Here is a 10,720-nt window from a genome sequence, read left to right as displayed (position 1 = left end):
GAGCCCCAGCCCAGCACAGACCCCCCTGGGTGGGGTGGACAAGCCGCTTGTCCCAATGTGCCCCACGTCCCGGGTGACCCGTGGGGACACATCCCGGGTGCTGCTGCGCCTGCTCCTCCCAGCCCGGCCCCACCTGGACTGGTTAAACGGGTTTGAAGTCCAGGTTTCGCACGCAGGCTCCCAGCGCAGCCTCCATGGCTCCCCGGCTCTCTGCAAGTAAGTCTGGACCAGCTCCCCCCCGTCCCACGGGGCTGGGAGAGGGGACGTGGGGTGTGCGAGACGTGGGGACCCGCTGTACGCACCTCAGATAGAGCCCCGCGCCGCTCCGTGCCTCAGTTTCCCCACACCTGTGGCCAGGCCAGGGCTCGTCTGGGGGTGCAGGACTGAATGTGCCCAGAGGGAGATAAAGAGAGAGATTTTCATTGCGGGAGGCTCCCACGGCCAGCAGCACCTCAGATGGGCTGGAAGACGAGGATCCCCTGCTAAGAGGGGATAACGTGGGATTTTTGCCTTGATTTCCTGCTCCCCCATAGCAAGCAGCACCCAGATGGGTCTCAGCCACAAGAGGCAGCAAATCTCGCTCCCTCCTGCCTATAGCAGAGAGTGGAGAGAAGGAACCGGAGCTGGTGAGGGGCTGGAGCACAAGTGTGATGGAGACTGAGGGAGCTGGGGGTTCAGCTGGAGAACAGGAGCTGAGGGGAGACCTTCTGATCTCTGAACTGCCTGAAAGGAGCTTGGAGCCAGGGGGGTCGGGCTCTGCTCCCCAGGAACAAGCGCCAGGAGCAGAGGAAACGGCCTCAAGTTGCGCCAGGGGAGGTTGAGGTTGGATTTAGGAACAATTTCTTCCCCAAAGGGCTGTGGGGCATTGAACAGGCTGCCCAGGGCAGTGCTGGAGTCACCATCCCTGGAGGGCTGGACAGACGGACATGAGGTTCTCAGGACATGGGGTCCAGCCCCACCAGCACAGCCGGGACTCATCACTCCGGGCTCGGTCCCACAGCCCTGAGAGCCGGGGACACCGGGCTCTGCGTCCTCCTGAACAGAACCCGCCAAATTAATATACATTGTGATGAACTTATAAAAGATGCACCCATCATTAACCAATTAACACAATCGATGCTCTGACCACCCGCAAAACGAGGGGATATTTGTCAAGTTTTAGATCCTTCAGCGCGACAAGGAGACAGAATATGGAGCGATACGCTGCTCAGAAGCAGAGCGCTTAGTTTATATTGAACTAATAATTAATAGATGTATCGTAAGTAAGAAACTAAATTACAACGAACACCATCAATTGTTTCTTAGTATGTCAAAATTTTCAGAAGTTGTAATGCATATGTAATAATTAAATTAAGCGACTATAAGCAATGCAAGAGCATCCTGTGTTTGGAGCGATTATGGAGGATGATCCCCCGAGCTCCCCAGCGCTGATAGAATCAAGAATGCTGCTTAACAGTATAATTTACTCTGCTGTTAAGTTTATTTCTCTGTTTTGTTCCCATAGCAGAAGGGACAGTGGGTGATGGGACCCCAGGGACGGTGTCCGCCTGTTTGCACCCCATGTTGTAACTGTGTGCATGACCCCAAACCTCTCATTGCTGCTTTGTCTGTCTCATTTCTCCCGGCACAGGGTGAAGCTGGAAGGGACGGGAACCCCACTGGACACCCCGAAACGCAGGAGAGCTCGTTGCTGGCGCTGAGCTGCTGTTCCCATGGCTGCCGCTGACCCCGTCCTGCCCACGGAGGAGGTGGCTTTGTTGGAGATGAGGAACCCAGCCCTGGCCGCCCCCCCGGCCAAGGTGCCCCCAGCCCCGCAGGAACACCCGGGGGACCCCGATGCCACCCTGCCGTGGGACCGCTGCCCGCACAACCGGGGACAACCGGAGCCCGCGGACAACAAGAGACGCTCGAGTCCCGAGGGGAGACGTGAAGCCCCCGAGGAGGCCGTTCCCGCCGGTCCCCCCGGGGGGGGCGACGATGAGGACGTCCCCGCCATGGCCGCGCACGTCTTCGTGCCCATCGACCCGCAGTGCATCGAGCAGACCCCGGGCAAGCAGAAGAAGGAGTTGCCGTGGTCCCGGGAGGGCAACGGGGGCTGCGTCCCGCACGGCGACGGAACCAGCGGCCCCCGCCAGAAGCCGTTCCTGCCCATCGGCGCCCTGCGCTACGGGGACCCGCTGGGCTTCGAGGGGCACGCGGCCAAGGCGCCGGCCGAGGGCTCGCGGTGCCCGTGCGCCAGGGACTGCGGCAACGGCAACCTGAAGGCTGTGGCGGCCGTGGTGGGGGCCCTGCTGCTCTGCCCCTGCTTCCTCTACGGGGCCTACGTGTTCCTGCCCTTCGACGCACCGCTGCTGCGCTCGACCAGCGCCCGCCTGCTCTACACGCTGCGCTGCGGCGCCTTCGCCACCTTCCCCATCGTGCTGGGTGAGCCGGGGGGACAAAGATCTTCAGTGATTCTGCTGGGATGTGGGGGGGGAGCGGAGCTGGGCTGAGTCCCCCCTCAGGCTCCTCTTGTCCAGCTCCAGAGCCCCAGCTCCCTCAGCCTTTCCTCACCCGGGAGATGCTCCACTCCCTCCAGCATCTTGGTGGCTGCGCTGGACTCTCTCCAGCAGTTCCCTGTCCTGCTGGAACTGAGGGGCCACAACTGGACACAAGATTCCAGGTGTGGTCTCCCCAGGGCAGAGCAGAGGGGCAGGAGAACCTCTCGGACCTACTGACCACCCCCTTCTAACCCACCCCAGGTACCATTGGCTTCCTGGCCACAAGGGCCCAGTGCTGGCTCAGCCCACAGCACCCGCTGTTCCCAGCTGGTCTCCCATCCAAGCGCTGACCGGGCCCGACCCTGCTTAGCTTCCCAGATCAGACAAGATGAGGCGTTCTCAGGGTGCTATGGCTGTATATATTTTATATATATATGTATATATGTTTCTCAAGTGTATCCTTATAGTGTCTGAACTAAACCCTTTATTCAAGGGCAGAGCAGAGGGGCAGGAGAACCTCTCTGACCTACTGACCACCCCCTTCTAACCCACTCCAGGATGCTTTTCCCACCCCTTTGCATCTCCCCCAGCCCCGGTGCTGCAAGGTGGTTTCACTGAGCTCAGCTCCTCTCTCTGCCCCACAGGGATGATCGTCAGCGGCATCTCCCGCCTCTGCCTCTCGGCGCTGGAGCCCTTTGGGGAGCTGCAGCAGGAGGTGGAGATCCACCGCACCTACGTCTCCCAGTCCGTCCACCTCTTCATCCTCTACTTCTTTAACATGGCTGTCCTGGCCACCTACCTCCCGCAGGAGGCCCTCAAGCTCATCCCTTTGCTCACGGGGCTTTTCGCCATCTCCCGGTAAGTGGCTCCTTTCCCCTCCCTGGGCTGTGGCAGCGCCTGGGGTGCAAACAGGGTCTGTCAGGGCTGGCAAACACTGGGCTTTGGAGCCTCATAGAACCCCAGAGTGTCAGGGGTTGGAGGGCCCTGGAAAGCTCATCCAGTGCAACCCCCTGGAGCAGGAACACCCAGCTGAGGTTCCACAGGAAGGTGTCCAGGGGTTGGAATGTCTGCAGAGAAGGAGACTCCACACCCTCCCTGGGCAGCCTGGGCCAGGCTCTGCCACCCTCACCCCAACAAGTTGCTTCTCATCTTCCAGCGGAACCTCCTGTGTTGCAGTTTGCACCCATTGCCCCTTGTCCTGTCCCTGGTTGTCACCAGCAGAGCCTGGCTCCATCCTCCTGACACTGCCCCTTTCCATCTTGATCCCCAGCAATGAGTCCCCCCTCAGGCTCCTCTTGTCCAGCTCCAGAGCCCAGCTCCCTCAGCCTTTCCTCACCCGGGAGATGCTCCACTCCCTCCAGCATCTTGGTGGCTGCGCTGGACTCTCTCCAGCAGTTCCCTGTCCTGCTGGAACTGAGGGGCCACAACTGGACACAAGATTCCAGGTGTGGTCTCCCCAGGGCAGAGCAGAGGGGCAGGAGAACCTCTCGGACCTACTGACCACCCCCTTCTAACCCACCCCAGGTACCATTGGCTTCCTGGCCACAAGGGCCCAGTGCTGGCTCAGCCCACAGCACCCGCTGTTCCCAGCTGGTCTCCCATCCAAGCGCTGACCGGGCCCGACCCTGCTTAGCTTCCCAGATCAGACAAGATGAGGCGTTCTCAGGGTGCTATGGCTGTATATATTTTATATATATATGTATATATGTTTCTCAAGTGTATCCTTATAGTGTCTGAACTAAACCCTTTATTCAAGGGCAGAGCAGAGGGGCAGGAGAACCTCTCTGACCTACTGACCACCCCCTTCTAACCCACTCCAGGATGCTTTTCCCACCCCTTTGCATCTCCCCCAGCCCCGGTGCTGCAAGGTGGTTTCACTGAGCTCAGCTCCTCTCTCTGCCCCACAGGGATGATCGTCAGCGGCATCTCCCGCCTCTGCCTCTCGGCGCTGGAGCCCTTTGGGGAGCTGCAGCAGGAGGTGGAGATCCACCGCACCTACGTCTCCCAGTCCGTCCACCTCTTCATCCTCTACTTCTTTAACATGGCTGTCCTGGCCACCTACCTCCCGCAGGAGGCCCTCAAGCTCATCCCTTTGCTCACGGGGCTTTTCGCCATCTCCCGGTAAGTGGCTCCTTTCCCCTCCCTGGGCTGTGGCAGCGCCTGGGGTGCAAACAGGGTCTGTCAGGGCTGGCAAACACTGGGCTTTGGAGCCTCATAGAACCCCAGAGTGTCAGGGGTTGGAGGGCCCTGGAAAGCTCATCCAGTGCAACCCCCTGGAGCAGGAACACCCAGCTGAGGTTCCACAGGAAGGTGTCCAGGGGTTGGAATGTCTGCAGAGAAGGAGACTCCACACCCTCCCTGGGCAGCCTGGGCCAGGCTCTGCCACCCTCACCCCAACAAGTTGCTTCTCATCTTCCAGCGGAACCTCCTGTGTTGCAGTTTGCACCCATTGCCCCTTGTCCTGTCCCTGGTTGTCACCAGCAGAGCCTGGCTCCATCCTCCTGACACTGCCCCTTTCCATCTTGATCCCCAGCAATGAGTCCCCCCTCAGGCTCCTCTTGTCCAGCTCCAGAGCCCCAGCTCCCTCAGCCTTTCCTCCCACGGGAGATGCTCCACTCCATCATCTTTGTGGCTCTGGTCAATGACAGCCAGCAGAGCCGGCTCAGGGGAGGGGTCTCTGCATCCCTCATCCCACCTCCCGCCGTGGCCATACCTGGCAAACCCAAACCCACACTAGAGCCCGACCCCCTGAGCGAAGCCCCGGCTGAGCCTCTCTGCCCTCCCCAGGTTGATTTACTGGCTGTCCTACGCCATCGGACGCTCCTTCCGCGCCTTCGGCTTCAGCATGACCTTCCTGCCCCTCGTGGCCATGCTGCTCTGGAACCTCTACAGCATGTTCGTCCTGGAGCCCGAAAACCTCCTCGCTTTAGCAACGTCAAAGCCCGAGGACCGTTCCAAGGACAGCACGGCCAAACTGCGCTTTTGGGGGTGAGGGAGAGCTCAGAGGCGCCTGGACCCTGCGGGTTGAGCTCGTCTACCTTGCCCTGCGAGCCCTGAAGGTGCAGGGGTGCAGCTGCTCACAACCAAAACGGTCTTGCTGGGCGCTCGGGGTTGATGGAGCTCGGCTGTAAGAACCTCTGCACGGGGAGGTTCCTGCGGGAGGGCGAACAGGGCCCAGCGCAACACCAGTGATCCCAGTCCCACGACGGGGCGGGATTCGTCCCGTCTCCCGCTGGAGTGGTTTTGCGCAATAAAACCCTTCACCAGGCGGCTCTGTGGTTGGTTTGGGGAAGGTGGGTTAAATCCCGCTGGGAATCGCTGCTGCCAGGACTCACGGCTTCGCCCTCAAGGTCCCGTCATCCAGCACTAAAATGATGTTTCGTAGAGGGGGGAAAAACGTTGCCCCAAAGTGTCCATCTGCCAACAGTGGCCGGTCCTGCCCAGCGTGTCCCTCCTGCTCGAGGTTCACAGACCAGGGGAGGGACGCGGGGAGAAGCTGGGAGGGCTGAGATGGCACCAGACGTGCTGCTGAGGGCTGGGGACGGCGGGTTCCCCACAAAACGGGTGCTGGCACCCATGGCCACGTCCTCTGCAAAGACCCTGGGGGTCCAGCCCTGTGCGAGTCTCATTGTCTCAGTTCTCCCCTTCTCAGGCGCAACCCAGTTAAAAACCCACCAAAGTGGATCTAGATGTGTTTGGCTTCTCCAGCATCCCTGGATGACGGGAGCAGTTCATCCCTGCAGCCCGACTCAGAAAGGGAAGAGTTTGACTCTTTCAAATGCTTCTCTGAGCAGGGGCGCTGGCACCACCCCGGAGCCCCACACCCCGCTGTGGGGCAGGAGCGGGTCCCAGCGCCTCGACCCTCCCTCCACTCACTGTGTTTTTGTACCTTTGCTCCTGCTGAGCTCCAGCGCCTGTTCACTCCTGCAGCACCCGAGAGCTGTTCTCGCGCTCACCCGCCGTGCGGCGTTTCCGCAGGAAACTGCTTAGAAATCCGCTTTATTCGGTCAAAGACAAGTCAGTGACGGAGAACACGACCACCCAGCACGCTCCCAAGTGACGCGGTGCCACCAAACACCCAGACCGCGCTTACCCCGCGGCTCCAGCACCCGCACGGCACCTCCGAGCAGTCCTGCACGGCCAGCGGGTGCAGCTCACCCACAGCAAGGCCGGATCGGCCCTTTGGGGGCCAACGGGATCCCTGAGCTCAAGAAGTGGTTGCAAAGCAGCACTGGGTTTCCCTCTCGTGCCAGCGAGGCCAGTGCAGCAGAAGGGGGACTGAGTGTGAGCCAGGGGGCTGTTTTAGGGTGCCCCCAGCATAGTGAGAAGCCCTCAGCACTGCAGTACTGGTCCCCAGCCCTGTCCCCCAGCCCTGAGTGCCCCGAAGCGGCACAGGACAAGGCACAGCCAGTCCCAGCTCCCGCTGGGCTGCAGACACCGACACGGCGGGTTTATCCCATGGAGGACTCGCTGCGGGTCAAGGCAGCTCCTCCTTGGCTGGATGGAGCAGGAAGAAACAGAGGAAGAAAAGGAATCGGCTGCAGGATCTGGGCAGCAAGGGGGAGCAGGATGGAGGGATGTACAACATGGGTGGCTGCTGCAAATATTGCCCTGGTGCTCAGAGGGGAGGACGGGGATCGCAGGCGTGGGATCCCCGCGGCAGCCGCGGTCGTTTCATGGCGAGAAGGATCCCGGGGGGTCCTTCGGGGACCGTCCCCCTCAATTGATGGGCTCGTAGTCAGAGTAGCGTTTCCCCTGGGTGAAGAGGAGCGCGCAGCTGCCCACCAGGAGCATCAGCAGGGGGGTGCCCAGCGCCACGGCCATGATGGAGATGACAAGGGGGGAGAAGGTGTCCTGGGGGGGCTGCCCAAAGCCCAGCAGCACAGACCTGCAGGGGGGAATGAGACAGATCAGCCACAGAGACGGGGATCAGCCCCCTCCTGCGGGCGGAATATCTGGGGCTTTCTATCCTGGTGGGGTCAGATCAGGATTTCTTGGCAGGATCCCATGAGGGTCTTTCAGACTGGGGGAGGAGTGAGGGAGGGTATCAATAAACTGCACAACTCCTCACTATGGGATAACAGCAAAACAAGAGCAAACAAGCACAACGATGAGATGGCTATGAAGCAGAGAATCCCTCTAACCTGGCAGTTCCCCAAAGTGTAAGGTATTAGTGACTGGGAGAGCATCATTTCACACACAACAGATCCCGCTCACCAGCTGAGGTAGCGCTTTTCCTGGTAAACCTTCCCATCCTCTCCTCCAAAAGAAATATTGATGGCGCTGACGGTGTAGGTGCTGCCCGCACCCTCCCCAAAGTAGGCGCGGACGATGCTGGAGACGGGCAGGGTCCAGTTGGCCGCCTGCAGCCCCTGAGAGCGGCACTGGATGTTGTCCTCGCGCCGCGGGCTCGGGGACCCGTACGCTGTCGCCTTCCACTGCAGGAAGCTGAGTGCGGAGCTGCCGTTTCGGGACTCGGCGACCAGGGAGAGAGTCTGGGGAGAGACACAGAGATGGTGAAGGGAGGAGGGGTCACTGTGACAGGGGGAGCTGCAGTGGGGAGCCCCGGATCCCCCGCACTCTCCTTCCTGCAGCAGAGATGCCCCCAAGCCTGCGCTCGCCCCACATTATCACAGGATGTCAGGGGTTGGAGGGACCTGGAAAGCTCATCCAGTGCAATCCCCCCGGAGCAGGAACACCCAGCTGAGGTTCCACAGGAAGGTGTCCAGGGGTTGGAATGTCTGCAGAGAAGGAGACTCCACACCCTCCCTGGGCAGCCTGGGCCAGGCTCTGCCACCCTCACCCCAACAAGTTGCTTCTCATCTTCCAGCGGAACCTCCTGTGTTGCAGTTTGCACCCATTGCCCCTTGTCCTGTCCCTGGTTGTCACCAGCAGAGCCTGGCTCCATCCTCCTGACACTGCCCCTTTCCATCTTGATCCCCAGCAATGAGTCCCCCCTCAGGCTCCTCTTGTCCAGCTCCAGAGCCCCAGCTCCCTCAGCCTTTCCTCACCCGGGAGATGCTCCACTCCCTCCAGCATCCTGGTGGCTGCGCTGGACTCTCTCCAGCAGTTCCCTGTCCTGCTGGAGCTGAGGGGCCACAACTGGACTCAATAGCCCAGATGCGACCTCGATCCACTCACCTCGAAGATGGTGGGAGTGTACTCGTCATCGATGGAGCGTGTTGACCGCAGCTTCTGCGCCACCCCCGTCTCCTCCACCGTCGCCACCTCCAGCACAAAGCGGGAGCTGTTGCCCCGCGGAGCCACCCCAGCCAGGACAAACTCCGCTTTGGAGCTGTTTGCCGTGTGCAGGAGGCTGGGCAGGGGCCCGTCGCGGCTGCTGGCCTCGTAGGCTGTCACCTGCAGGGACACGGAGCAGAGGGACGGCACGATGACCAGATGGGACACCAAGGAGCAACCGCCCCTCTCTATAAGGTGCTCTGGACACGACGCTGTGTTTTCCTGGTCACATCCCAGCACAGCACCCCGGGACTCACCCGAAAGGCCAAGCTGCCGTTGGAGAAGCTGCCGCTGGGGTCAGCGGTTGGGACGCCCCTGAATTCGGCCGTCAGGGCCGTGTGGTTCAGGGTGCGATTGACGCTGTCCCAGGAAAAGTCAGACAGGTCGTACGTGGGGTAGAAGAGCTCTTCTGTTTTGGCCTCGCTGTACTCAAACACCTGGGGAGAGGAAAGGGAGAGGGAGCTGCTGTGAACGCCACCATGTTGGGCCACAGTCCACAGGCTGCGGCGCCACTGGGGAGAGGAGAGACCAAAAATGAGCTGCCTTGGTTAAACATCTCAAGGCAGAGACAACCGGGGTAGGAGCCAAAGCTGGGAAAGCAGCCGCCGGACCCGCTCTGCCCCGGGGAGCTCCCGACGTCCCCTCCACCCGCGGGGTGTCCCTCCCGGGGCAGGGTCACCGTCCCCAGCGGTACCTTGGTGAAGACAACAGCGGTGGAGTAGATGACGCTGCCGGGAGGGTCGATCCAGACAGCGCCGTCGGGAGCGGGTGACAGCAGCCGCGTCCAGTCAACGCCCAGGGTGCTGTTTGTGCTCCCCGACAGCACCAGCAGCACCGCGGGGGCCCCGATGCTGCTCCAGACGAAGTGCAGGGTGTCCGCGGGCCCCACCGCCCGCACGTGCAGCAGGTTCACAGAGGAGCCGTTCCAGCCGGGGTTGTACTGCATGGACACCTGCGGAGAAACGAGGGGGGTCAGGGGGCAGCTCAGTCCTACCCAGCACAGAACTGCAAATCTGCAGCGGCCGTTTGAGACCGCGTTGGGAATATTGTGTCCAGTTGTGGCCCCTCAGCTCCAGCAGGACAGGGAACTGCTGGAGAGAGTCCAGCGCAGCCACCAAGATGCTGGAGGGAGTGGAGCATCTCCCGTGTGAGGAAAGGCTGAGGGAGCTGGGGCTCTGGAGCTGGACAAGAGGAGCCTGAGGGGGGACTCATTGCTGGGGATCAAGGTGGAAAGGGGCAGTGTCAGGAGGATGGAGCCAGGCTCTGCTGGTGACAACCAGGGACAGGACAAGGGGCAATGGGTGCAAACTGCAACACAGGAGGTTCCGCTGGAAGATGAGAAGCAACTTGTTGGGGTGAGGGTGGCAGAGCCTGGCCCAGGCTGCCCAGGGAGGGTGTGGAGTCTCCTTCTGTGCAGACATTCCAACCCCCTGGACACCTTCCTGTGGAACCTCAGCTGGGTGTTCCTGCTCCGGGGGGATTGCACTGGATGGGCTTTCCGGGTCCCTCCAACCCCTCACATTGTGACTCTGTCCCAGGACGCGCAGCCCTGGGCCGGCTGGATAAGGGCTCATGAGCTGCCCCGGCTGCCCGGGGAGGCGCCACCACGGCCCGAGCGCTCCGAACCAGCTGGGTCAGCACTCCACACCGTTCCCAGCAGCCCCATCCCCGCCCCGGGCTCAGGACACTCGGCCGGGGGTCGCTGAGGGACCCGGGGAAGCCGCTGCGCCCCCCACACCCCGAGCAGGATGAGTCCCGGGAGCGATACGGGCGGAAAGGAGGGGGGAGCCCGGTCCCACACACGGGGCGCAGCGCGGAGGGTGGAGCGGGTGGCGGCCGCTCCGAGCGGCGCTTCCCCGGTTCCCCCCGTTCCCGTCCGGCCCCGGCGCCCCCTCACCTGCCGCCCGCCCGCGGCCGCCGCCACCAGCGCCAGCAGCGCCAACATGGCGGCTGCCGCCCCGTCACGTGATCGCCCCGTCACGTGACCGCCCACAGCCCGC

At 61.8% G+C, this 10,720-nt stretch overlaps 2 protein-coding genes across 2 annotated transcripts; one reads left to right on the top strand and one right to left on the bottom strand.

The window, feature by feature from the left end:
• The first annotated feature begins 1,338 nt into the window (after positions 1-1,338).
• On the top strand, positions 1,339-6,357 carry TMEM79 (transmembrane protein 79). Its single transcript, XM_082073290.1, has 3 exons — positions 1,339-2,424; positions 3,125-3,338; positions 5,268-6,357. The coding sequence occupies exons 1-3, from the start codon at positions 1,713-1,715 to the stop codon at positions 5,470-5,472; spliced, it is 1,131 nt and encodes a 376-aa protein (XP_081929416.1). The 5' UTR covers positions 1,339-1,712; the 3' UTR covers positions 5,473-6,357.
• Positions 6,358-6,463: 106 nt separating this feature from the next.
• On the bottom strand, positions 6,464-10,714 carry GLMP (glycosylated lysosomal membrane protein). The gene is made up of 6 exons (XM_082073289.1): positions 10,618-10,714; positions 9,415-9,672; positions 8,978-9,157; positions 8,622-8,840; positions 7,698-7,975; positions 6,464-7,368 (listed from the first exon to the last, which is right to left on the bottom strand). Exons 1-6 carry the CDS (start codon positions 10,663-10,665, stop codon positions 7,200-7,202), a joined length of 1,152 nt encoding a protein of 383 aa, XP_081929415.1. The 5' UTR covers positions 10,666-10,714; the 3' UTR covers positions 6,464-7,199.
• Positions 10,715-10,720: the final 6 nt, after the last annotated feature.

Source organism: Streptopelia decaocto, assembly GCF_964273445.1.
Source record: "Streptopelia decaocto genome assembly, chromosome: 26".
Lineage (NCBI taxonomy): Eukaryota > Metazoa > Chordata > Aves > Columbiformes > Columbidae > Streptopelia > Streptopelia decaocto.
The sequence above is the reverse complement of the archived record's forward strand: the minus strand, read 5'-3'. Positions and strand labels throughout refer to the sequence as shown.